The sequence below is a fragment of the Lichenostomus cassidix genome, chromosome 2 (genome assembly GCF_008360975.1).
Source record: "Lichenostomus cassidix isolate B80296 chromosome 2, HeHo_3.0, whole genome shotgun sequence".
Lineage (NCBI taxonomy): Eukaryota > Metazoa > Chordata > Aves > Passeriformes > Meliphagidae > Lichenostomus > Lichenostomus cassidix.
In genome coordinates, this window is record NC_139482.1 from 302,477 (window position 1) to 328,384 (window position 25,908).

Sequence of the window (25,908 nt, forward strand, 5' to 3'; positions counted from 1 at the left end):
GGCGCGGCGGTGATTTGCATGCAGCGCGCGCCCGCACCGCCCCGGAAGTGCCGCGCGTGGGGCGGGGCCGCGGGAAGATGGCGTCAGGGCCGCGCTCCCGGGCCGTGTCCCTGTCCCGGCGGCGCTGAGTGGCAGCGGTGGCGGCGGGACCGAGCGGCCGCCAGCGCCATGTACGGCCGGACCGGGCCGGGTGGGGGTTGGGGAATCCCGCCGGGGGGGCCTGGGCGGGCTTGGTACCGGCTGGAGGTCGGTGTGTGCCCGGGAGAGGGGCGGGCGCTGTGGGGCGGGGAACACCGGGCAGGCCGGAGGTACCGGCACCACGGGGCTGGGCGAGACGTGGGCACGGACAGGGCGGCGGGCCCGGTGCCGGGGGGTTGTGCGGGCGGGGACACCCGGGGGCGAGGATCCCTGTGGATGGGGGGAGTCCCTGCCAGGTCGGGGAGTGCCCGCGGCCGCCCGTGCGCCCCGCCGCCCCGGCCGTCCCGCCGTTCCCCCCGTCACGTCCCCACCGCTCTGTCCCGCAGGGTCCTCCGGAGCCGCGGAGCCCCCCGCGCCGCGCCGCCCCCGCCATGCTGTGCCCGCTGCTGTGCCCATGGCTCCGCGCTCTGACCCGGGCGGGCCCGCGGGGCCCGGCTGCCCGTGAGCGCCGCGGTGCCGCGATGTTCCCCGCCTGCTGCTGCGCCGGCAAGGCCAGGCCGCGGCTGCTGCTGCCCCTGGACCCGTACGGCCATGGGCTGCTGCCCACCGTGCCCCCGGACGGCGGCCGGGGCCGGGCCCATGGCAAGAGGAAGAGCTGGAACTTCATCCACGAGAAGATGAGCTACGACACCTTCTTCACCATGAAGCGGCTGATCGAGCGCTCACGCAGCGTGGGCGAGGTGCTGCGCTGGGTCACGCAGAACCCGGGCAAAGTGTCGGCCAGTCACTACCCCATCGCGCTTCACAAGCTGGGCCAGCTCCTGCAGCAGCAGCCAGGGCCGCCCATGGGCGCCGGGGACGGCCGCGGTCCCGCAGGGCAGGTGCTGGAGCAGCCTGAGTTCCACGCGCTCTGCCAGGCCATTGTCAGCGGCTGCGCCAAGTTCGACAACTTCAGCATCGTCAACTGCCTGTACGCAGCGGCCGCGCTGGGTGAGCCACCCCTGGGGGTCTGAACAGGGTGGGGAGCACAGTGCCGCAACAGGGGCCAGGGCTCGGGTTTGTGGGGATTTATGGGATGGTGGGGGATTTGTGGCAGACGGAGCTGTGATCCTTGGGGGCTCTGATCGGGGGCAGGAGGGCTTGGGGGGCTTAGCTCAGCAGGGATGCTCTGCTCCTCCAGGGTGGGAAGGCTGAGTGTCCCTGGCTGACCAGGAAGTTGATGCTGGAGCCAAGGGGAACCATGGTGGTGGGCAGCCCTGCCTGGCAGGATTTGGATCAGCCACTTCTGGAGCTGAGTTCCAAGCCCTGAAAACCAGGAAACACTTGAGCACCGATGGGGGAGACCATGGGTTTTGCTGAACTCTTGGAGGGCACAAGTGCCATGTCACTGGGCGTCACTGTACAGTAGAGAGGGTTTGAGGTGTTTGAGTTCCTGTGCAGCTTTGCTGCAGTGCTACTGCCCTGGGGAGGCTGCATCCTGAGGGGCTGTGTCCCAGGGAGGCTGCATCCCAGAGGCTCACCCTTCTGTGGGCCAGGGTGACCCTGCAAGTTCTCCTGCTGCAAGGAAGGCAATGGGGTCTACATCCAAAGAGGAGTGGACAGCAGGGCATTAGGGGGAATCTTCCTGTCTGCCTCACTCAGGTGAGGTCCTACCTGCAGTGCTGCTTCCAGCTCTGAAGCCCAAGAGCAGAAGGGTGTGGAGTGAGTCCAGAGGAGGCCACAGAGGTGCTCTGAGGGCTGGAGCTCCTCTGTTCTGCAGACAGCTGGAGAGGGACTTTGGACAAGGAACTGTAGTGACAGGACAAGGGGGAATGGTTTTCCACTGACACAGGGTAGGGTTAGATGGAATATTTGGGAAAGAATTCTTCCATGAGAGGGTGGTGAGGTCTTGGCACAGGTTGCTCAGAGCAGATGTAGCTGCCCTATCCCTGGAGTAACTGGTCTAGTGGAAGGTGTCCCTGCCCATGTCAGGGAGTGGAACTGGATGAGCTTGAAGGACCCTTCCAACCCAAACAATTCCAGGATTCCATGATCTGGTGGGTGCCTGCTCTCCCACCTGTGGCTCCCTGCATCCTGTTCTCATTCCCATTCCCCACTGCCTCCCCAGCCAGGGCTCGGTGGAGCTGCCTGGCCGCAGTTGACGCAGTAACTCGAGCCCCTGCCGGGGGTGGGGAGGCAGTTCTGCCCGTCCCCCCCAGGCCGGCGGCGCCCTGTGTTTGTTGACACCGAGCCGGAGCTGCCGGTGCCGCTGCCCTCACCAGGCTCCCCTTGCTGGGCCCCCCACAGCTCTGCCGTGCCCCCCACTTTGTTCTGCCTCCTCTCCCCTCATTAACACAAACTCCAACTTTCTTTTGAGGCCTTTTTACAGAACAAAGGGGCTGCTCAGACCAATTCTGCACGTTCCCCCTCCTGAGTTCTGATTAACAATAACCCACACTGATTCACCCTGCGCTGCCCCGCAGCCTGTGACCACCCAAATCTTGGGGGTGACGGGGGGCTTCAGGACCCCAGTGCTCTTTGCCTCTGCTGAGGTGATCCCTCCTGACAGCCAAGGCACTGAGCCTGTGCCCAGGCCTGGATAACACGTCCTGAGCTGCAGGGAAGTGTTTCACCAGGAGCCAGGTCGCATAGGCTAAAGCTGAGCTGGGAAATGGGAGAAGGTCAAAAAAGCCAAAGGATTAGTCCCTGCTGGAACAAACAGGGTTTAGTTTGGTCATGTGGGATGTCTCAGTTGTTTTCCAACTACAACTTTTTTTTAAATGAACTTTTTAAGGTGAGTTTTTTGGGTGCCCAGAGCCCCTTGAAGTGTTCCAGGCCAGGTTGGACAGGTCTTGGAGCAATTTGGTCTAGTGAAAATGTCCCTGCCCATGGCAGCAGAGTGGAACTGGATGGGATTTAAGGTTCCTTCCAACCCAAAGCAGTCTGGGATTTTGGGATTCTATGAGTTCTTTGTCTTTGAGATGTTTGAGGCTTGATGTAGGAAATGAACCTTGCTCCTACAGGTGAGCTGCAGGGGTCCCGTTCCAGTGGAATGGGTGGGAATGACCCCACAGCTCCACACAGTGTTTTCTATGGTGCAGATGCTCTGATGTTCTGCCTTCCCCTTCCCCTTTGTGGTTTGGTCACTGATGCAGCACATCCACCTGGTCACAGCAGTAGCCTACTGCCCAAGCTCCAGTGGTGGTTGTGCCATGGGACTGAGTTGTGTCCAGGGGGCTGAGCCAAGCCCAGGATCTGAGCCATACCTGTACCCATCCTCCCCGCAGGGCTGCCCGGGGAGTCACCGCTGGTGCGGGTGCTGGAGGACGAGTCCCGCAGCCGCCTGGGCCGCTTCAACCAGAAGGATGTGTCGATGGTGTTCAGCAGCGTGATGAGGCTGCACCCCTCCAGCCCCCACCCGCTGGTCGAGTCGTGCCTCAGCAGCCTGGAGCGGCACCTGGAGAAGGAGCGGCACCCCCAGACCCTCTTCCTGCTCCTCTCCTACTACCGGCTGCGGGCGCAGGCGCTGCAGGGCCACGCAGCCTCCGACCAGCAGCTCATCAACAACCGCAAGATCCTGCGGCTGGTGCGGCACACGCTGGGCCAGGTGAGCGCCATGCGGGAGCATGAGCTGGCGCTGCTGGATGAGATGCTGGCCCTGTGTGCCCAGGAGGCCAACAACAAGGCCCTGGAGGCCATCTTCAGCTCCCAGCTCTTCTACGAGAACCGGCAGGAGCGCTTCATTCGCAGCATGGCAGGTGAGGGGTGCCCAGGTGGTGTCCCAGCATTGCCACCCACATGGCAGGTGCAGGGCTCTCGTCAGGCAGAGGACGTGGGGGACGCTGGCCAGGTGGGTGGTGCCCTCGCAGACTCCTCCCCTGGCCCTGTTTGGGTGGTCACAACCGCAGCTGGGGCCCTGCTGAGCTCCGGAACTGGAGCAGAAGGAGCCCTGTGTCATGGCTTCCCTTGTCACTGACTGCCCAGCCCAGCTCTTTTGACAGGCTGGGAGCCCCCCCATTCCTTCAGGGACTGTTTTCCCACAATGCCTCCTGGCTGGGCACAGTGGAGTTTTGGTGGGGTTTTACAGAAAAGCCTCACCTGTGCACATTCCAGCTGTGCCTTCTGGCTGTGTGTGACAGGAATCTGCCTGAGCCTCTCACCTGGCCCCTACCTGAGGGTTTTTAGGAGCTGCCTGGCTTTTGAGATTTTTGGGACTGGCACTACTGTCTGGTCCTGTCCTCCCACCTGCCCGGGCTGTGGTGGCTGCAGAGGACGTGTGGTGGGGACAGAGCTGTGACAGCCTCCCTGCTGTGTTGGCTCTGCAGAGTGGCTGCCCCGGAAGGCAGAGAACCTCACCCCCTACACCATGGCCCTCATCGCCAAGTACGTGGCACGGCACCGGCTGCGTGAGCCGCGGCTGCTCGACACCATCGCCAACTTCCTGCTCAAGCGTGGGGAGCAGCTTGACAGCAAGGTGGGTGCTTGCCTCACCTGGGGGGTCGCCTCCATATGTGGGCACACCTGGGCTGGGGGAGCCATGGCCCTTCTTCTCCATTGTGATAGCACATTGCAGGGGACCGGAGGCCATGCCCCAAATCCCAGCAGGTTCTGAACACCCATCTCTTTGTGGCACTGGGCAGGTGGCCCTGACCTGTCCCATGTCCCACCCTGGCCCCACACTCTTCTCCTGCCACAGGTGATCCAGAAGTTGGTGTTCCCCTTCAGTCGGATGAACTACCGGCCCTCCAACCACGTCGAGCTCTTCCCCAAGCTGGAGGCCATCCTGGAGCAGAAGGCTGGCAGCTCACCACTGGCCACCGTCAACATCCTCATGTCCATGTTCCAGCTCAGCCACTTCCCCCAGACCGTCCTGCACCAGGTCTTCTCCCCAGCCTTCATCACCAATGTCATGAGTACGTTGGGCCCTTGCTGGGGCGCTCCCAGCTGGCAGAGCCCTGGCTGGGGTGAGGGTGGTTCCCAGCAGCGTGGCTGGGTGAGGGGATGCCCGTCCCGGTGGGCTCCATCCCGGCTGCCCCCGCAGGCAGCCCCTACGCGCTGATCGTGCGCCGGTACCTGTCGCTGCTGGACGCGGCGGTGGAGCTGGAGTTCCGCGAGTACAGCGGCCCTCGCCTCGACCCGCGCTACCGCGTCCTCATGTTCGAGCACGCCTTGACCGCCGACGAGGCCAACAGGAAGTACAGGTCAGTGGGGGCAAGGGGGAGCACCCCTCTGCTGTCCTTGCAGTGGGGGACAGGGTGTCTGTGACCCACTGTGACAGGATTCTGGATAGTGCCGGAATAAACGCCCCTATGGCAGCTCCAAAGCCTGTGGGGGAGCACTGTAGAATCATGGAATCATTTAGAATTGCAGAATTGTTTGGGTGGAAAAAGCTTCAGAGACCCCTGAGTCCACCCATCCCCCAGCACTGCCAAGGCCACCCCTGACCATGTCCCCAAGTGCCACGTTCACATGGCTGTTAAATTTCCCCAGGGATGGGGACTTCCCCATGCCCTGGGCAGTGATGCCAGGGGTGGGCAGCCCTTTTTGAGGGGCTCTTGGTGTCCCAGTACTGAAGAGCTTTTCTGCAAAAGGAACTGGAGCCCATCCCCTCTTGCCCCCCAACAGCTGAGCCCAAATTTCCGGCTCTCTGCTTACTGTTCCTGTGGGTTCCCATCTCCACATGGAAGCACCAAGAGTGCTGCGGGGACAGGCCAGCCTGTGCAGCACCCCTCTGACTGTCCCCTCTCCCTGCAGCTACAAGGGACTGGTGGCCGAAGCACTGCGACAGCTGGTGGGGGAGGAATGCTACCGGCAGGACGAGGTGCTGCCCCCAGGGTACTGCACAGGTAACACCTCTGGGCAGTGGGGAGAGGACTGCCAGGTGGGATCTGGGGGCTGAGAGTGGGAGGTTACTTGGAGCAGAATGAGCTCTGGCTGCTTTGTTATTGCCTTTCCTGTGACACTGCCTTTGGGACAAAGCTCCCTGAGCCCTCGCACTTCAGGAAGGGGGGTTACCCTGTGCATCTGCTGGCACAGAGCCCCAGCTGGGGCACAGAGTTCCCGAGCCCATGTCCCATCAGTCGCTGATCCCTGTTCTCTCTCCTGCAGACTTCCTGCTGTGGATCAACCACTCAGGCACAGTGCTGCCTCTCTCACGTGTCCCGGCAGCTTCCAGGGCTCCCCCAGCTACATCCCCCGCCACCATGTCTCTGCGCTCCAGTGTCCTCGCCCTCACCTCGGACTTGCAGGACTTTGCCCCGTTCGCTCCAGAGACGCCCAGCAGCCCCCCAGGCCCCCGGGAGAGCAGCCGGGCCGGGCGGTTCCTGCCGGCACTCTGCCCAGCCCCGGGGGGGCCCTGCTTCCAGCCCCCCTCAGACTATTACTGTGGGCTGAGCAAGGAGCCATCCCTGGGCAGCCCGGGCAGCTCTGCACTCAACAGCCCCTCCGAGTGCCTCTCGGCACCACCGCCCAGCACCCCTGACTGCTCCCCCCGCGCCTCCACCACCTCCCTCTTCCAGTTCCCCATCAGCAAGATCCTGGAGGAGGAGGAGGAGGCTGCTGGCTGCCCTGGCCACAAACACAGCTGCTTCCAGGGGGAACAGGCCCAGGAGGAACCAGAGGAGCGGAGCCCCACCGCTAGCGAGGACGTCGGCCCTCCGCCCTCACCATGCCGGCCCAGCTCCAAGCGGGGGCCAGGCGAGGAGCCACAGGGAGCCGAGGAGATCCAGAGGTATGGAGCGTGGCCATGTCCCCAGGCCATGTCCCTGGTCCCTTCGGCAGGACAGCCACCCTGGCACTGCCTTGGGCTCTTGCCCGCTGAGACACTCAGACCTGGGGTCAGCCCTTCCTGCCCAGTGCCATGGGGTACCCACAGACCCGTGTCCCCACTGCCCTGAGATGCTGGGTACAGCTGTCCCTGCCACCAGCAGGGTGTGGGGTCATTTGGGGTGCTGCCCTTCAGCTGCCATGGTGCTGGGGAGTAGGGTCCATGGGGTGGGGTGACACTGCACTCCTTGCTGTCCCCTGTGCAGGGTGGTGCTGTCAGTGAATGACAAATGGCACTACTGCCAGAACTCCGACATCCTGGTAGGCTCCCGGGCCATGAGGGACAGGCACCTGCGGCTGCTGGGATACTGTCTAGTGCAGGTAAGTGGGGGCTGCCCCCACCTCCTCGGGGCCAGGGGACACAGTGGGTGATGGGCTGTGAGCTGGCATCTGATGGACCCGGAGCTGAGAGCTGGCATCCCCATGGAAGGATGGGCCCGGACCTGGCATCCCCACTGTAAACACTCCTGTCCCTGTGAGAGGAAGCAGGGATGACTCATCCTCATGGCTCCTTCTTGCCCTCCCCCACCCCATCCAGGACTTTTTCCATTCAGCTGGTGGGTGACACCAGCCCTGATGGAAAGCAGAGACAAGGGACAGTCTGTCCTGTGAGCTGAGACCCAACCTGAGTGAGGGGAAGGGGAGCCTGGGCTGGCAGACACAGCCACAGTGGTGGCAGTGGGTGTGGGGCCTCAGGGTGAAATCAGGTGGGGACACACATCGGTCCACGCGTGGTGACCCGTGATCCCATGTGCCAAGGAGGTGGGAGGGAGGGAGGTTGGTTCGTCTTCTGTGCCAGAGCCCTGCCTGCCCTGGTTCCAGCCCCAGCTGCTCCTTGCTGAGTGCTGGGACTGGTAGAGCCCGTAGGTCTGCAGCTTCTTTGAGAAACTCCAGGTGTTGGTTTAGGATATGCAGCTCCCACACGCTTGTTTGTGGGTGGTTTTAGCCTGAGGATGGATCTTTCTGAGGAAAACAGCTCTGGAAATGAGCCCTCAGTCCTGTTCATTCTTGTACTGCAGAGGGGACCAGGGTTCCACCGCGCCATTCCCAAACTGCCTTACTCCCTGCTGCCTCTGGGCCATGCCTGCACCGGCTCCTCCTCATTGTAGAGCTCAGCAGCCCAGAGCCCTGTGTTTGTGCAGAGCTCCAGAGTCTTGTGACTCTGCTAAGGAATCACCTGGGAGCTGCCCAGCAGCGCGGCTGGGCGGAGAGCAGGGCCAGCTCTCCCTTGAGCTGGTGTTTGGGCCAGGCTGGCCAGGGCTGTCTGTGTCCCTCCTGCAGAAGGCACAGCAGGGACCCAGCTGAAGAGACCTTAAAGCCCATCTAGTGGCACCCCCTGCCATTGCAGGAACACCTTCACTATCCCAGGTTGCTCCAAGCCCTGTTCAGCTTGGCCTTAAACACTGCCAGGGATCCAGGGGCCAGTGAGAGCTTCTCTGGGCACCCTGTGTCAGGGCCTCCCCACCCCCACGGGGAAAATTTCCTTCCCAATATCTCATCTAACTCTGTCCTCTGGCAGTGGAAAGCCACTCCCCATTGCCCTGTCCCTCCAGTGAAGTCCCACTCCAGCTCTCTTGGAGCCCCTTTAGGCACTGGAACAGGCTCTGAAAGGTCTCCAAGAGCCTTCTCTTTCCAGGTGAATACCCCCAGCTCTCACCTGTGGTTTGAGGAAACCTTTATCCCTCCCCTGTGCTGCCAGTGGCTGGAGCATGAGTCCCAATGACCCTCAGTCCTGCTCAGTGAGTGCTGGTGGTGCCCTGAGGGCTGTTGGACCAGCAGTTTTCAGCCCCACCACTACCTTGTCACCTCTCATGGAGGCTCAAGGGTGGGGTGAGGCTTGACATTGCTCCCTGTGTGTGGCTGCACCACCTGTCCAGGGCTGAGCTAAGGCTGGACGGGCATTGCCTACACTTCCCATGCCATTGTCCACACTTGCCTCCATCGCCTCGGCAGGAACCGCGCTGCCCTCCTTCTCCAGGGAGGGTCCTGTGTCCTGGTTCTTCCTCCCACCACCACAGAAGGCTGAATGGGGCTGGGGGCTGAGGGTACTGGGGATACAGGTCGGGCCAGACATGCTATCACTGCTCTGATGTCACGCCTGTCCTCACAGCTGCCCTACACGGAGCTGGAGAAGGTGAGTGGCATCGAGGAGGCCAAGCACTACCTGCGGCAGAAGCTGAGGGAGCTGCGCTTCTGAGGGACGGACCCGGGGGGTGTGGGGGGCCAGGTGGGTGCTGCCAGCCCCTCCCCTGGGCAGGGGGATATGGAGCTGCCCCCCATCCCAGGGGGTCAGGGGGATATGGATACGCTCCCCATTCTGGGGGGCCAGGCGGTGGGGACAGGCTATGAGCATCTGCTCCTACTGTGGGGCGGGGGGAGTGTGAGATTATTTATTGCCATTATGGGGGGGCCGGGCTGTGACTTGAGGGGTGCGTGGGATGGGGTGTGGTAGTACTGGGGTGGGGGGAAGGTCCCTCATGGTCCCCCTGCCCCGGCTCTGCCACCCCAGCCCAGTCTGTGTTGCTGCAGGGGCCAGGCCTGGGCTCCCCTGGGCACTGGGGGTGTCCCTGTGCCTCCAACGCAGCCACTGGGATGGGGGGCTGGGCCTGGCCCCTCCATGGGGTGCTGGGGGGCTGTGGTGGATCATATACAGGGCCTGGAGCGGGTGTGTGCAGGGGGCTGTTCCCAGGGCCTGGGCCAGGAGGAGGGGGGTGCTTGGGAAGGGGGGAGCTTTCCAATAAAACTGGTGAAAAGTGTGCAAAGTCCGGTCTCTTTATTAGTCGAAGGCAGCGGGGGGCCCTGGCCCCCACCCCGGCAGCCCCCCAGGGACAGGCCAGAGCAGGCTCCCCTTGGCAGGGGGTCCCCAGCACCTCTGCCCTGAGCCCCGTGCTCGGGATAAAGCTGTTTATTGCCTTTGAATTGCTGTTTCATTAACCCCGGCGGGGCTCAAGTGCCGCCCGAGTGTCAGGCGGGAGCCGAGGGGCTGCGGGGGACCGCAGCACTGCTGGAGGGGCCCGGAGGGCTCTGTCCCGGAATGGGGACAGGAGGTGGCCGAGGGGCTGTACCGAGGGCCACGAGCCTGGGGTCGGCGTCTCTTTGGCAGGTGCCCTCCAAGGGCCTGGGCAGCGCAGGGGCCTCATCCCCGCGGGGCACGGCCACGCCGCCGCTGCCCCCGGCCCCACGTGCGGGGATCCGGCCGTGAGCCGCTGGCGAGTGTCACACCGGCATCGGCATCTCGTTGTACTCATCCACGCCTTCCCGTTCGTCCAGGATGGGCTCGGCCTCGGCCGCGTCCAGCTGCAGGACACAGAGGCTGAGGGGCAGCGAGGGCCACCCCGACCCTGCCCTCCCCGGCAGCCCGCCGCCCTCGCCTCGCCCCGGGGGGACAAGTGCCGCAGCCACTTACACACTTCATCTCCCGGTCGGTGAAGATGCGGCTGAGCAGGCACATGCGGAGCGGCACCGTGAGGATGAGGATGAAGGGGAAGGCGAGGGAGGCCACAGTGGACATGACTGCCCAGAGCACGGCCAGGCAGGCCAGCTGCAGCGCGGTGAACAGATGCATGCGCAGCGTGCGCACCTGGGAACGGAGAGCTGTCAGGGCCGGGGCGCGGCTGGGCCCTGCGCTCCCCTCCCGCCGCGGGCACTGCCTGGCCCAGGGCTACCCACAGGCTGCCCTGTCCCTACCCTGTCCTCCTCTGCCCCCCTAAACAAGGCTCTGCCACAGCCTGTCCTGCAGACACCCCAGTGCTCCCACCCAAGGGTGGCACAGCCTGGCTGCTGTCCCAGACAAGGGTCCTGCCCCTGAGGATCCTCCCCAGGCCCCTTCCCCACCTTTTTGACATAGGTGACGTCGGGGTGGTGCTTGGGAGGCATCAGCAGCAGCTGCAGGCGCTCGTAGAACTGGATGCCGTTGAGGGAGGTGACACCCATGTAGAGGAAGATGCCAAAGAGCACGGCCAGCGGGATCTGCCGCAGCAGGTCTCCGATGACAATGGACAGCCCTGGGCCAGAGTGGTGTCAGCCTGGGGAGGGGGCTCAGCACAGCCCTCCAGTCCCACTTCGCCCTCTCACGGGGAGAGTCCCACATCCCTGTGTCCACTGGGGACAGGATTGCCACACCAATTTAGCCAGGGATCAAGGTGCCCCAGCACCCCTCCCCACGCTGCCCCCTCCCCACTGCAGCCTCCCAGGGCTGTCTGCTCTGCACTGCAGTCCCCCCAGGTCCCCAGGGCCAGACGTACCGACAAGCACGGCCACCAGCAGCCCGGTAACCCGCTGTTCCTTCACCTCCTGGATCTTGGGCTTGTCCCCAGGCGCCACGGCCTTGCTCATGACGGTGAGGGCGTTGGCATGGGTGACCGAGCGCACGGTGGCTGCGGCGAGCCAGGGCAGCCCAAAGATGGCGAAGAAACCACCCATGGCCACGATGAGCAGGAGGTCGAGGTGGAACCCAGAGCCCTTTTGCAGCATCCGCTCCTTCTTACTGATGATCAGCCTGGGCACAAGGGCAGATGGTTGGCACAGCACAGGCTCCCCTTGCCCCACCAATGCCCCCTGCCCAGCCCCACTGCGCTCACGTGGTGATCTGGGTCTCCATGAAGATGAGGATGAAGACGAGGATGGCGGGGAGGCCGCTGGCCACCATCATCCACACAGGGAAGTCGCTCTGCTCGCCCAGGGGGTTGATCACCCAACCCCGCTTGTCTGGGGCTGTCACAGAGAACCCACTGGGCACACTCAGCTTCTGCAGGGGGTGGGGGAGACAGAAATGCTGAGGAGAGGACTCTGTGTGTGTCCCCCAGAGTGAGTGGGCTTTGGAGGCACCAGGACCCACAGAAGCCAGACTCAAAGGGAGAGGGGGGATGCTGGGAGCCAAAGGTGGCTGAGCAGGTGCAGCTGTGCTGGGGATGGATGGAGCTGCTGACCTGCAGCCAGGACAGTGGGATGGGGCACAGGGATCCACAGGAGGGTGTGGGGTGAGGGGTCCTGCCCAGGGGGTGGGTGGGTGGCTGCTCACCTGTGTGTAGGTGTCCTGGATGCTGTAGTCCACCAGCACCATCACCAGGATGGCAATGGGCACCCCAAAGTCCCCGATGAGCCTCCGGATCTGGGGGAACACCAGCACCAGCCTAGCCACAGCCCCCCTGGCTCACCCCAGCCCCCCTGGGCTCACCCAGCCCCATGGCCCCAGGCTCACCCCAGCCCCATGGCCACATGGCCATCCCCACGCACCCGTCCGGGGAAGAAGCGGCTGTTCTTGAACTTGCGCAGAAAGAAGGCAATGAAGAAAGTGCCAGCCATGAGCACAAGGGAGAGCAGTGCCGTGTTGGGCTGCCCCGTGACCTTGGTGGCACCACGGGTGGCCGGGGCTGTGGCATTGGCTGTGGCCGCACTGCCATTGTCCCAGGCCTCGGCCGAGCTGTTGACACTCAGGCAACCATGCAGTGGATGCTCTTGGAAGATCTGCAGCAGCAGGATGGGATGTTCAGCCCCATCCTGCCCTGCCCTGCCGCAGCCCCCCAGGCTCATCCCCCTCAGCTCACCTTGGCCAGCTTGGAGAAAGTCTCATAGATGAAGATGAGAGAGATGAGAAAGGCAAAGATCTCCTGGGTGAAGCGGGAGACAAAACGCACCAGGAAGCTGCCCTCGAAGGCCACCATGACCAGCACGATGAGGATGAGCCAGAAGCCGATCCAGACGCGCCCCACCAGGTACTCCAGATTGTTGGACGTGCAGAACTGCCCAGCCGTGCAGACAGGTAGATGGACAGGTGGGGGTCAGGATGGTTGCAAGGTTGGACAGAGCCCTGGGCTGTGTGACAGAGCCCTGGCAGGAGGGCTGCGGGGATGTCTGCCCTGGGCAATGGGGCCAGGGTGGGGATATCTCCGCCAGCCCCCAGGGCAGACCCCAGCCCCTCACCGTGAAGAAGGCTTCCTCAAAGACGAGCAGTGGCCCCGAGAAGCCGATGACGAGCAGGGGCTGAGCGCCCAGCAGGCAGAAGAGGACACCCTGCAGCGACGTGGAGATGATCAGCTCTGACACCCCAATCAGGTCCTGCGTCTTCTCCCCTGCAGCAGGACAGGCACACCATCAGGATTGGCCCTGCACACCATTGTCATGGCCCTGCCTTGGGGCACACACACCAGGCAGCACCCAGCACACCCCTGCAGCACCCCGCCACCCTCTGCAGGCCTCCACAGCCCCCCACTCACCCAGCAGCCCCCCGAAGGTGATGGCAGGCGACAGAGCAGCAAAGTAGATGAAGATGACGGCAGCGATGCATTGGGGGTCCAGTGCATCACGGAAGTCACTCAGGTAGTGGGGGTACCTCCTCTTCACGTCCCTGATCAGCCCCCCGAAGGGGCGACCCGTGCGCCTCAGGGGGTCATCATCCTCCTCGGCCTCATCCTCCACCACCTTCAGCTTCAGCAGTGCTGGGGGGGGTGGATGCACAGACAGACAGACAGTGAGACCCCAACAGCTGGGACACCCCCTCAAACCCCACCTGGGCACCAGCCCTGCCCCTGGCACCTTTCTCCTCGGGGGACTTAGGCTCCAGCAGCAGCCTCCGCTCCTGCTCCATCCTCTTCTTCAGCATCTCGCGCTGGAAGTGGGCGACGCTGCGCAGCAGCTCCTCGCCCTGCACCTCGGATGGCGGCAGCACCACGCTGCAGTCCAGGAACTCGTTGATGGCGTTCAGCAGGTCGTGCCGATCGTCAGCCAGGTATGCAGCCTCGTGGAATTGCTGGGGGGCGATGGCAGTCAGTGCCCACCCCACAGCACTGCGGTGTCCAGAGAGCCTCAGCATGGCCCTGGCCCTGCCATGGCCCTGAGCCCCAAACCCTAGCAGAACCCTAGTCCCCACCCCAGTATGGCCTCTCATGAGACCCCAGCATGCCATCCTGGCATGGCCCCAAGCTCCCCAGCCCCAACAGGCTCCCCAGCCCTCATCCTGGTGTGTCTCTGAGTCCCCAGCATTAGCATAATCTGAGCCCTCCAGTCCATCCCATCTGAGGTCTCCTTGCCTGGTCAAAGCCCAAAACCCCCAACCCAGTGGTGCCCCAAGACCCTGGCCCCAGCACAACCCTGAACCCCCAGCCTTGGCACAACCCTGAGCTCCTTGCCCAGCACAGCCTCAGCAGAGCTCTGAACCCCCATCCTGGCACAGCCCCAAAACCCCCAGCCCGGCACAGCCTGAGCCCCCCACCCCAGCAGGATCCCAATGCCCTGGGGCACGGACCTTGTCAGACATGAGGGTGGAGATGGAGCGCCCAATCTCGTGATAGTCCATGTGGGTGCTGCTGGGGCCCAGCAGCACGAAGAGGAACCGCACAGGCACGGGCACTTCCAGCACCGCATCCAGCTCCACGGCCTCCTGCAGCCGCACAAAGGCCATGGTGGGCTGGTCCAGGAACTCCACACAGCCTGGGGGACACAGGGGTCAGCAGGGTGCCCAGCACGTGGTCCCCACCCCCCTGTCCTGCCCACCCCTCCGTACCCACGAGCACCACTGTGGCCTCAGCATTGTCTGGGATCTTCTCCAGCAGCTTCAGCTCATGCTTTGACTTGGAGCGAGTGATACCAGCCGGAGGTGTGGGGGTGAGAACCTCCCTCTGTGGAGACAGAGTGGGGGACTGGGTTTAGACCCTTCCCCAGGGCACGGGCAGGGCTGGGGGGCCATGGCACCCACCTCCCGCTCCACGTCGACGCGTGTGTCGTGCTCGGCCGCATGGCCAGCGATGAGGGGATCAGTGACCGCCGGCTCGCTGCCCTCAGCCACGTGGTTGGTGCTGTGGTGGTGCACGAGCAGGGAGCCCAGGCTGCCCGCCGAGATGTTCCGCGGGAAGGAGAACTCCTTCTCGTCACTCGGGTGGCTGCGGGACAGGGCCAGGGCTGTGCATGGTGGCCCAATGGCACAGCCAGTGCCAGGACCCCAGGGACAGCATCAACCCCACAGCTCAGGGAGCAGAGCCTGGGGGAAGGGGGCTGTGTCCGTGCCCCCCGTGCCCACCTGTGCTTGAGCAGCAGCGCCCGCAGCACGTTGGCTCGGTCCTCAGCCCGAATCTGGTCCGTGATGACCATCTGCTCCACCACCTGGTGAGCCACCCCCGGCAGTGTCTTTTGGTCCAGGTCCAGGAGCACGGCCCCTGGGCAAAGGAGGGGAGGCTGAGGCCAGCAGGGACAGGACCCCACCTCACCGTGGGCCCCACAGGGTGGTCTCCACCTCCCTACCGTGGGCCAGGGTCTTGCGGAGCTCCAGGAGGCTGCGGAAGGAGAGGGAGGCCACATGCGGCTTGCCCCAGCGGTCCGTCTCCTCCTCCACGTCCTCCTCGAACTTGATCCAGCGCGCCGTCTCCTTCCACTGCAGCTCCTGGTTCTTGTCCACCACCAGCTCGTTCAGCTCCACAAACACCTGAGGCACAGCTGGGTCACTGCCAGGACCCCACAGCCTCCTGTCCCAGCCTGTCCCCTGCCCCAGGATCCCGCACCTCGTGGGGCTGCCGGTCCTGCTTGCGCTGCCGTGTGCTGGGCTCCTTGTGGTCCTTGCTGACGTGGATCATCTGTGCCTTGGCACTCTTCCGCACCAGGTGCCGGCGCACCCCTGGCACATCCTCAAAGCGGTGACCTGAGGGGGGTCAGCAATGGTGGGGGTGGGCAATCTGTGGGGACTTGCATCCCCAGTCCCAGCACAGAGGACGCTGAGCCCTGGTACAGACTGCTGTGGAGCTGTGGCATGCATCCTGCCTGGGAGAGCTCAGGGCAGAGCGATCATCCCAGTGCAGCATTGGGCGGTCACTCGGTCAGCACCAGCAGTGCCAAGCATGAGTCGAGGTGGCTCCTGGCACTGGGGTCACCTGAGCTCCATGTGCCAAGGCCCACACGTGCCCACTGGCACATGGGCTTTGCCCTGGCTGCGCTCCCCTGGGAGCTCCACAGCAAAAGTGTCACCCACCACCCTGAGAAAGCCTGGGCTGAGAATCCCAGGGGCTGATGAGTGCCCAGGGGAGCCACCACCACTGCTACTGCCATGACAGGCTCCAGGTGCCCTGGGCTTGGCTCCTGGCCACACTCCACAGGGACTCGGCCCAGCCCCAGCACCAGCAATGGGTCCCCTGCGTTGTGCCCGACACTGAGAGCAGGATCAGTGCCTGCACCCAGCCCAGCCTGGCTGCAGCCACAAGGCAACCTGGCACTGCCAGCCCTGCTGTCCCAAACCCACCATCCCCAGCAATGCCAGCCCTACCATCCCCAGCCCCACTCCACTGGCACTGTCTGGCAGACTGTCCTGGCCCCACTTGACACAGCCTTGTCACCAGCACAGCCCCAGGTGCACAGGGAACCCCCCACTCACTCTTCATGTAGTCCAGGTCAGCCGAGGCCAGTGTCTGCGCCTCCGACTCGTCCGTCGGCATCTTCTGGTAGCGGTCCTGCTCAGCGGCTGTCATGCTGCCGATGCACCGCCGCTCGTGCAGGTTGTAGCTCCGGTGCCCCGGCTGGGACTTGGGTGCAGGGCGACCCGGGGACCCAGCCTCGGCGGCTGCCCCGTCCCCCAGAGCACCCTGCTCTGCATCTGGGCTGCAAGGCAGGAGCCCACCTCAATGCCGAGCCCCGCTCTGCACCCCAATCCTGCCATGGGGTACTGGAAGGGGTGGCCCAGCCCTACCCCTCCTATGGGGGACTGGGGGGGCTGGTGCACCCCAACCCTGCCATGGGGCAGCCAGAGGATGCCACCCACTCCCCAAGAGCCCCAGAATTCCCTACTCCAGCTCACCTGCCAGCCTGGGCTTCCTTTGGGGTCGTTGTTCCCCGGGGCTCCGGGGGCGAGCCGGGCAGTGCCGCGGTGGCCGCTGGCTCCTCTGCCCGGCGGTCAGCCACCTCATCGTCCTGCAAGAAGAACTGGAGGGGCAGGGGATTAAGCTCCAGCTCCTCTAGTGCCCCAGCTGTGCCCTGACATGGGGAACTGGGGGGGCACAGAGCTGCCCCCACCCCAGCCCTGCCCTCACCTGCACAGCCTCGGCCGGCCCGGGCTGCCGCAGCTCCTCCGCCGATCGCTCTGTCTCCGTGTCGCATGCTTCATCCTCATCCTCTTCGGCCTCCTCAATGGTGGGGGTCTCTCCAGGGACAGAGGCACGCCGGGCCTTCTTTTTGCCCTTTTTTGGGACCCCCTTCTTGCGGCGGGCATCGAGGGGCAGGTGCGTGGATAGCGGGTGGTGGATGTGGTGGGATGACTGGCGGTGGTCTGGGAGGACAGGGAGTTGGTGCCACGTTCCCTGTGCGTTTCCTGCCCGTTCCCCACTCCCTGCTTGCCCCGTGTCCTCTCCCTGCCCGTTCCCTGCCCCGTGCCCACCCTTGGCCCCGCTCACACTCAAAGTCCTCCTCGCCATAGCTGCGCCCAGCCTCCTCGGCGTTGCGGGGGTGAGCGTCGTTCAGGATCTCCTCAAAGCGCTCCACGCCCAGCGCCTTGTTCAGGTCCTTCTCCTCCTCCTCTGCGAAGGCAGGTGAGCCGGCACCCAGCGCCTCCTGCTCGGGCTGTGGGCCAGCAGCAGGGATGAGTGGGCACCCGGAACCGCTGGCACGGCCACCCACCGTGTCACGGGCCCCCATCGTGTCCCGGTCACACAGCCCCGTGCGATGGTCATCCCAGACAGGGCCTCTCTGAGCCCCCAAAGGCTGTGCCCCCTCTGCATCACTTGCACCCCCAGCACCCCAGCAGCCCCAGAGCAGCACTGTGCTCCAGCGTTACCTCCACCCCCTGTGCCACGGCAGCCCAGCTCCAGGCCCTGCCGCTGTGCCCCGGGTATCCCAGTGCCCTGCTCTCCTGGGAACCGGGACCCAGCGCCACCAGTGCAGTGTCCCTGCACAACCTCAGCACCCCCGGTGTGGTGCCCTGGTGCTGTGCCGTGCCCCCCGCACACCCCCCAGGGCTGTCCCCGCCCCGTTCCCCAGCCCCTGCACCCACAGAGCCCCCAGTGCTGTGCCCCCCCGCCCAGTGCTGCTGCTGCACCCCAGCTCGAGGGGCACGAACTGCGGGTGCAGGGGCGGGGCTGGGGGCGGGAGGGGGTGCAAGGCTGGGGAGTAGAGGGATGTGGAGGAATGGGGGACGCAGGGGGGTTTGTGGGGGGAACACGGCACTGGGGGTTGCGGGGGGGGTCCGGGGACGCGGCGGAGGATGCGGGGTTAGCGTTTGCGGGGGGGTTGCTGGGGGAGTGCGGGGGGGCTGCGGGGGGCGCGTCCCCGGCCGGTCCTACCTGAGTCATGGCGGAGCCGCTCCCGCCGCAGCTCCCGCAGCGCTTTATCGGAGCGGCGGGACCGGCCGGGGATGGGGCCGGGGGAGGGGGTGGGGGTGAAGCGAGGTGGGGGCCGGGAAGGGAACCGGGGGGGCGGCGGCTCCGTCCCGGCCTCGCCAAATATTGACGGAGCCGCCTCGCGCCCGTCTCAAGGTGACGGCGAACGCAGAGGGCACCGGCGGCACCGCGGCACCGGCAGCGGAGCGACCGGCCCCCCCGGAATGCACAGACTCCCTCCGGGATGCACCGCCCCCCCCGGCATGCACCGGCCACCCCGGGATGCTCCGGTCCCGCTCGGGATGCGCTGATCCCCCGCCAACTCCGGCCCCCCCGGGACGCACGGGCACCTCGGGACGCATCAGCCCCCACCGCGGAGCCGCGGCCCCCCCGAGCTCAGACTCACCCCCCCGGGAATGCAGCGACCCCACGGCCACGCTCCGATGCCCCGGTGCTGCATCCCCCCCCCGGTAAATCCCCTCCCAGTGTTGCACCCCTCGGCCCTGCGGGGGCTGCACAGCCCCCCCCATCCCCCACCCAGATCGAGGCAGATCCTGGAGCCGGGGACAGGGGGGCAGGGGGGTACAGGGGCACCCCAGGCACCGGGATGTGCCTGCAGGGACAGCCCCAAGCAGGGCAGGGTAGCTCCCACCGCCCCGACTGGGTACCCAACAGCGCTTGCTGGTCCAGGGCTGTGCCATGGTCACCCCACCCGATCCCCAGCCCAGCTGTCATGTTTGGGCACAGCCGTGGTCCCCCATCCCTGTCCCCACCGCACAGTGACCACAGGGCCCCCCGGGGGGATAACCTGGACGGTGACACAGGGGGTGACTAAGGTGATCACCCACGCCCCCCCATCACACCCACCAGCCTGGCACACAGACGCTGCCACGTGATGGCAGCGACGGCATCAGGCCACATCCTGCACCTGCATCCCCCCACTCCCGCCGTGTCCCTTCCACCGTTCCCGCGACCCCCTTGATCCCCCAGATCCCCCGAGCCCCTTTGGCCACAGCCCCACGGCCCCAAACCTGCTGGGCTCCGTCCTGCACCCCAGCAGCACCCGACACACTCCATCGCCCTGCACCTGGCGTCACCCTTGCCCAGGTGGGCACGGTGCTCTGGGCTGGCACCATGGAGAGAGCCCCCTGCAGCCCCCCTAGGCCGCAGCTTACCAGGGAGCCCCGGAGGAACTCCATGAGGATGGGGCCAGTCCCATCCCCGGTCACGTGTGCGCGGCGGGGACTTGCCAACGGCACCGGGCGGCCGCGGCGTGACACCGAGGTCAATCATTAACTTGTCCCGGGAGCCGTCGCCGGGGCAGTGCTGGCACCGCGGGCACCACCACAGCCATGCCACCAGCGGCACTGGCACCGTGCCGGCTCCAAGGGCACCTGCCACCCTGGCACGGCTGGCCCAGCCTGCCCCCGGGAGCTGCTGTGCCCCGAGCAACGGGGCAGGTGCCACAGGGCACTGCTGGTATCTCAAAACCAAGCAATGGGGCAGGAGCCACACAGCCCTGCCAGCATCCCACAACCCTGCCCCACACCTGAGCGGCGGGGCAGGGGCTGTGGGCACTGCCAGCGCCCCACAGCCCAGCGATCGGGCATCCCCCAGGCGCGCCAAGGCAGGAGGGCTGCGCCGTGCCACCCGTCACCCCTGCAGGCATCATCAGGGGTGCAGCCTCTCATCCACCCCAGCCGCGAGGCCCGACCCCGCAGAGGCACTTACGCTCTGGAAGGCTGAGGAGACGATGTGGTGAAGCTCGGAAGACACCTGGGAGTGGGTCATGGTGCCGGCACGGCCCCCGGCACAGCCGGCTTAGCCCTTTTCCTTCTCGCGGGGGCTCAGGGGACGCTGTCGGGGCAGCATAACCTGGGGGCACAGAGGGGTATCAGGGGGTCCCTCTGGAGCAGCACCACAGGCAGGGGCCAGGGCTGCCCCTCCTCGGGCCCGGCTGGCTCCGGGCTGGTTTGTCTTGGCCACTGGTTGGAATGGGAGAGCTGTGGCCAAGACAAACGCCGGGAGGGGAGCGGAGCCGGGGCAGCGGGACCCCGGGCAAGCACCCAACCCCGCGGGGTGCAGGCAGGGTGCCAGACTCGGGGGGCCGCAGCAGCACCCGACCCTCCCGAAACCCCACAACCCCCCAGTTCCCCCTGCCAAACCTAGCTTCCACCCACACTTGCCCCTCGGCAGCTCCCCAGGCCCCGTGCTGACCACTCTGGCACCAGTGTGCCGGGTTTATTGCCACAGGAGGTGGCCCCACGTGACGGTGGGGACTGAGGAGGGTGGTGATGGATGACTGCGTCTCACATGGGTGGCATCACCATCCTTGTCACCATCACCTCTGGGGTGCCAGCCCAGTGGCCGTGGTGAAGCTTGAGGAGTCACAGACCCAGTGAACGCTGAGGCCACAGCTCCTGAGCTTCACCACGGCCCTGAATTCCACCTTTTCCCAAAATTCGGTGCTACCCTGCTCCGGCTGCTCCCTAATCCCTGCTCCAGTCCGGGGCCGGAGCCAGCACATCCACATTCCAGCAAGCAGATTATCCGCCCTGCCACACCGCTCTCCTGGGGCGCCCGCCAAGCCGCCGCCAGCACTCACGCCCCCCCCCCCCCCAAACTCAGGATGGGACCCTCCCACGGCGGGGATGTGGTGCAGGGCCACCGCCTCGGTGGGTGCTGGAGCGCCGGCGCAGGATGGCATCGCTGCTCCCGGCGCTAAGCAGCTTTTTGGGCTTAATCCCGCGGGCAGCTCGGGATTAGTTTGGGAACACACTGGGATTGTTCTCGGGAACGTTGAGCTTCACCAAAACACCCAAAAAGGGGGTCCTGCCCCCCCGGCCCCTAGGTGCCCCAGCGGGAACCCGGTCCGATGGTGGCACAGGGAACAAGTGGAGCCCAGGAGCCAAGGGCATGACCCCACTGGAAAGGATGACCGACAGCTGGGGGGGCACAGGGGAACTTCTGCTTTCCGTGGCAGTCGCTGAGTCACGGACGAGCAGAGGCCAGGAACAGCTCAGGGCTCACACCAGCCCTGCGGAAAGAGGCCACAACCAGCCTTGACTGGTGCCCCGCAGCCAGCACCACTGCCAGGGTGCTTTCACACCCCAGGATGGGGGGACAGGCCCGGATTAGACACCCCGGGAAGGCCCCACCGTCACCCCATGGCTGCAGTGCCACCACCTTGCCCTGCTCCTGGCCAGAAGGGTCGGGACACACACCCGTGGCCATGGCGGCGGCGGGACCGTGACGGTGCCAGTGCTGGCATCGCCACCAGCCGCGCCCCGCGGGCGGCCCCGCAGCACAATGGCCCCTTGTGCGAGGCCGGGCTGCCCCGATAAGCGGGGCAGGGCTCCGATCCCGGACAGCTGCCAGCGCTGGCCACACCGGGAATGACCTGCCGCTGCCATGGGCGCTCAGTACCGCCGCCACGGCCGCTCCCGCGCCGCCGGAGTCACATTCCTGGGACCGGCCCTGGCCTGCCTGAGCTGCTGAGGCGATTAGAGGGCTCGGCCCTCGCCCCACACTGCCTCGGGGCTGCCCCAGAGGGCACACGAACTCCTGGACCCACCTCTGGCTCCACCGGCGCTGCCAGCACTGGGGCGGCAGAATGAGCACTGTGGGAAGTGGGACAATGATGCTGGCACCTGCATCACAGGCAGCACATTCAGCTGGGACACCCATGTCTACACGGGGACAATAACGTCCTGGACAACCTGTCCACACCAGGATAACCACATCTGTACTGGGACAATCACATTCTGGACAGCCTGTCCACACCACGACAACGGTGCCCATAGCACAGAGCCAGAATCCCATGAGAAGGGACAAAACTGGGAGCGGGGGACCCCAAGGGCAGCGAACATCCTCCTGCCCACTGTCCCATGCCAGTGCCCCCACGACCAGCAGCACCACAACTCCTGTCACTACATCTCCTGCCACCACTGTGTCACCTGGCAAGTCACTGACATGGGCTGAGTGCACACACATGTGCCACCCATGCTTGTGCCGGCACTGGCATCAAGGCCGATGGTGATCCCCATGCCACCCCAGCCTCGGTGGTGACACCGGCTGCCTCCTCGGTGACAAGGTACACACCGTGTCTGTTGTGGCCTCCCTGCTGGCAGCACCCCCCAGCACAGCATGTGCCAGGCAGGAGGAATAGCCTGGCACAGGGTGTGCCCAGCGCCCTGGCAGACATGTCCAAGGAAGAGGGGAGTCAGGAGACCCCCCCATTCCCTGCACCCCGAAATGGAGGAGGCCCAGTGGGTGCCCCAGCACTCTGCCCACCCCCAAGGATGGGAGACCTCCCAGCTCCCTGCAGCCCCTTGCTCCCCGCCCCAGCTCACCTGGCTCCTCAGGGAGACCACCGGGAGATCCTGGCACCCCCTGTGCCTCCCAGATCCCCCCCAGTAGAGGTAGTTGGGATCTTGCACCCCCTTGTCACCACGGGACACCATGGGATGCAGCTGGGCCAGACACCACCGGCTACTGCCCGGCAGAGCTTCACGCACTGAAACTTTGGAAACCAACATCAAAAATATTCACCTCCCCCCCTGCCCACACCCCGCTGCCCACGACCTCAAAACCACCGGATTTGGAGATGAATCACAGCTCTGCACCCACGTGGTGCCACTACCACTGTCACTGCCACTGTCACGGATGTGCCAGGGCACCCCACGCCACCTCAGAGAGGCCAGGAGCCCCCCGTGCAGCACCAGACCCACGAGAGGCTCCTGCCATTGCCATCGGTGGTCCCCACCCTTATTCCCATCCCAGCCCCAGGAGTGGACAGGCACAGCTGCCCCCCACAATCGTTTGGGGACACGCAAACAGCTTGGTGTCTGCAGGATGGCACCCCGTTGAGGAGGGTGGTCTGGCCACAGGGACAGCCACTCTGTCATCCGCGGCAGGGCTGGGCGACGCCCACCCACCCACGGCTCTCGGAGCCCACCGGAGAGGTGTAAGCCGCGCTGTGCCACCCCCGCTCCCAGCACAGGCTCGGCCACACTCACCCCATCACCCGCCGACCCGGTCAGATCAAGGCTCCAGCAGCTCCTGTCGGTCCCACCTCCCCAGGATGGGGTCCTGCCCAGCGGGAATGCCCCCCGGCACTGCACGGCTGAGGCCCGCGAGGCTCGGCCGGAGCGTGTCCGGAGCAGGACCGCGGGCGGCCGCACTGTGCCCGGAGCTGCCGAGCGCTGCCAGGAGTTTTATACCGGCTCAGGAGGAAAACAACCCGCGGGTGCAGCGGCGGGAGCGCGAGGCTTTGTTCCATGGAGCAGCCTCGGATCCAAACAGTGCGGCTCTGCCAAGACTTCGCCGTGGCTCCCGCGGCGACCCTGCCCCCGCCCCAGGCGTCTTTGGGGACACGGGGGACATGACCCCTCCACGAGCGCAGGGTCCCACCTCGGGCGAGGGTTGTGCCCACCCCCTTGGCCTCACGCCCCTGGAATGCCCCAGTGCGGCGTCCTCGGGCAGCCAGCCCGGTCCCTGCGGCCACCACGGCCCGTCTAATGACAGGCTGTGACTGTGGGGGCTGCGATGGGGACAGCACGGGGACACGGCTCCCACGGTCCCCTCCCTTCCGCCGGCTGGGATGGCATCCGCAGCCAGGGTGGCACCTGGGTCACCCTCAGCCCTTCCCAGGGGACGGGACGTGCCAGGAGGGTCCCCCAACCCGTCCTTTGCACCCTTCTGCCAGCCCCATCTCCTGCAGGGTCGCTGCCCGCCCAGGACAGGTGACAAACCAGGTACAGCCCTACCTGGGCACGGGGCCAGCCCCACTCCCGGCCCCCGAGCCCCCGGGAGTGCGGGCGGAAGGGCTGCCGGCAGGGAGGCGCGGGAGCCGGTGCCAGCGGATCGTTAGAACGATCAAATCCCAGGTTTTTTGGCAACCGCTTGAAGTGGTGCAGCGACCCCGAAGGGCTCGACAGCGGGGTCCCCACTGGAGCCCCCCTCCGTGGGGGGACAGGGCAGGCACGGAGCCCTTTCCCGCAGCACTGGGAGCTGCCAACATAATTCCACCACGGAGCAATTCCACTCCTGACACCGTATCGAAGGCCACAGGGGTCTCTGCAGCTGGGGAGGGGAAGAGCCACAGGCAACGCAGCCCCCAAAAGCTGCTCCCACCCCAAACCTGCTGCCTCCCTCCCTGGGGACGCGCTCCGGGGCCACGGGAGCCCACGCGCCGTGGGAGAGCCCCGGGCTGGAGCCGTGCCCGGTGTTGCTCAACCCCGGATGGTTTCGCAAGGGGCAGTGCCCCGGCACCCGGCCGCTCTCAGTGGGCACCGTGCGACCCCACAGGCCCCTCGGGCCCTCCGTTCAGGGGGAGCAGGACGGTGGCAGGTGGCTGGAGGATCCCAGTCCCCTTCCTGGTGCTGTGGACCCCTCGGACCCCTCCTCTCGCGGGGAGCGGGTGGGTGCAGGACGGCTCCAGCCAGGCGACAGGGACACACACCTGGTCCCCTCCTCAGCCCCGTGTCTCTCACCTGCCGAGGGCTGCCGGGCTCAGGCGCCGCGGGGGAAGCGCATGGAGCAGCCTCGCTGAAAGAGAGACGGATGAAGATGGGTGAAGAGTCCTGCCTCCCCCCTGCTCCCCGCGGCGTCTGCGACCCACCGTCACCCCGGGAGCAGGGTCTGGGGTCACCGGAGACCACCCTGCACGTGGCTCCAGTGGTGACGGGGAGGGGCCGAGGTTCATCGCTGCTGAACGGGAGGACAGCGGTGCCGGGGTGCCCGGTAGGGGTCCAGGGGGGTTCCCCGGGGGTCTCCGGGGTGCCAGAGTGGTCCTGGGGGATGCCCGGGGCTGGGTGTTGCTCCACCTGCAGCCGAAGGAGCCGAGGCACCCGGACCATGTGCCGGGGGACCCGGAGTCCCGGAACACGGCACAGCCCCCCTGAACCCTCCCACCGCAGCAGGGACCCCCGGCGAGGCAGCGGGGGAAAGCAGAGCCGTGGCCGCGCCGAGACTCGGGGCTGCCAGGGCGGGGCGGGACGGAACCGGGACCGGGAGCGGGAGCGGAGCTGCCGCGGGCAGGCGGGCGGGTCAGGAGCGCAGGGAGCGGAACGGAGGAGGCTCGGTGAGGGCAGCGTGCGGGGAGCTGGGACAGCACCGACCGGGACGGGCGGCACCGGGAGGGCAGGGGCACCGGGACGGGACCAGCACCGGCACCGGGACCGAGACCAGCACCGGGACCGAGACCAGCACCGGGACCGAGACCAGCACCGGGACCGGACTGGCCGCGCCGCGCCCCGGCAGCCCCACCTCCGCTCACGATCCCGCTGCCGGTGCCGCCGCTTACCGGACAGTCCTGCCGCGCCGGGCGGGTCTGCGCGTCCCCGCGGGGTGGAGCGGCGGGAGCGCGCTCGGGGGGGCGGGACGGGGCGGGGCGGCACTGGGAGGGTCCGCACCGCTTCCGGCACCCACCCGGCGGGTGCGGACACCGTCCCCGCAAGGAATCCCCGCAAGGGATCCCCGCAGGGCCCCCGCGCAGAGCCGCTGTCCCACGGAGGGCGAGCGAGGGGACCCGGGGAGTCCGACGGGGACCCGAGCGGGCGGAGCCGGGGATCGAACCCGGAACCTCGGGGCGGGGGTGGGGCAGCTGGGCGGTGCCATCGCGGGAGGTGTGGCTGGGCGGGGCCGCGCTGGGGCTGCCGGGAGGTGTGGCCGGGCG

At 66.1% G+C, this 25,908-nt stretch overlaps 2 protein-coding genes across 6 annotated transcripts; one reads left to right on the top strand and one right to left on the bottom strand.

The window, feature by feature from the left end:
- Positions 1-18: 18 nt before the first annotated feature.
- On the top strand, positions 19-9,698 carry FASTK (Fas activated serine/threonine kinase). Its single transcript, XM_085049971.1, has 10 exons — positions 19-170; positions 525-1,128; positions 3,405-3,875; positions 4,443-4,591; positions 4,814-5,030; positions 5,159-5,318; positions 5,872-5,963; positions 6,226-6,847; positions 7,149-7,263; positions 9,053-9,698. The coding sequence occupies exons 2-10, from the start codon at positions 570-572 to the stop codon at positions 9,137-9,139; spliced, it is 2,472 nt and encodes an 823-aa protein (XP_084906097.1). The 5' UTR covers positions 19-170; positions 525-569; the 3' UTR covers positions 9,140-9,698.
- On the bottom strand, positions 9,699-25,820 carry SLC4A2 (solute carrier family 4 member 2). Of its 5 annotated transcripts, none has more exons than XM_085049962.1 (24): positions 25,537-25,816; positions 24,725-24,779; positions 19,962-20,105; positions 17,310-17,475; positions 16,950-17,185; positions 16,718-16,842; positions 16,298-16,521; positions 15,435-15,571; positions 15,178-15,358; positions 14,957-15,092; positions 14,636-14,819; positions 14,444-14,558; positions 14,186-14,370; positions 13,477-13,690; positions 13,158-13,379; positions 12,865-13,013; positions 12,489-12,683; positions 12,178-12,408; positions 11,963-12,052; positions 11,523-11,689; positions 11,187-11,440; positions 10,777-10,946; positions 10,349-10,522; positions 9,699-10,239 (listed from the first exon to the last, which is right to left on the bottom strand). In XM_085049962.1, the coding sequence occupies exons 3-24, from the start codon at positions 20,019-20,021 to the stop codon at positions 10,159-10,161; spliced, it is 3,696 nt and encodes a 1,231-aa protein (XP_084906088.1). In that variant the 5' UTR covers positions 20,022-20,105; positions 24,725-24,779; positions 25,537-25,816; the 3' UTR covers positions 9,699-10,158. The 5 variants fall into 5 exon arrangements, with proteins under 5 accessions (XP_084906088.1, XP_084906089.1, XP_084906091.1 ...); XM_085049963.1 differs by lacking the exon at positions 25,537-25,816 and adding an exon at positions 25,500-25,518; XM_085049965.1 differs by lacking the exons at positions 19,962-20,105; positions 24,725-24,779; positions 25,537-25,816 and adding an exon at positions 19,406-19,918.
- Positions 25,821-25,908: the final 88 nt, after the last annotated feature.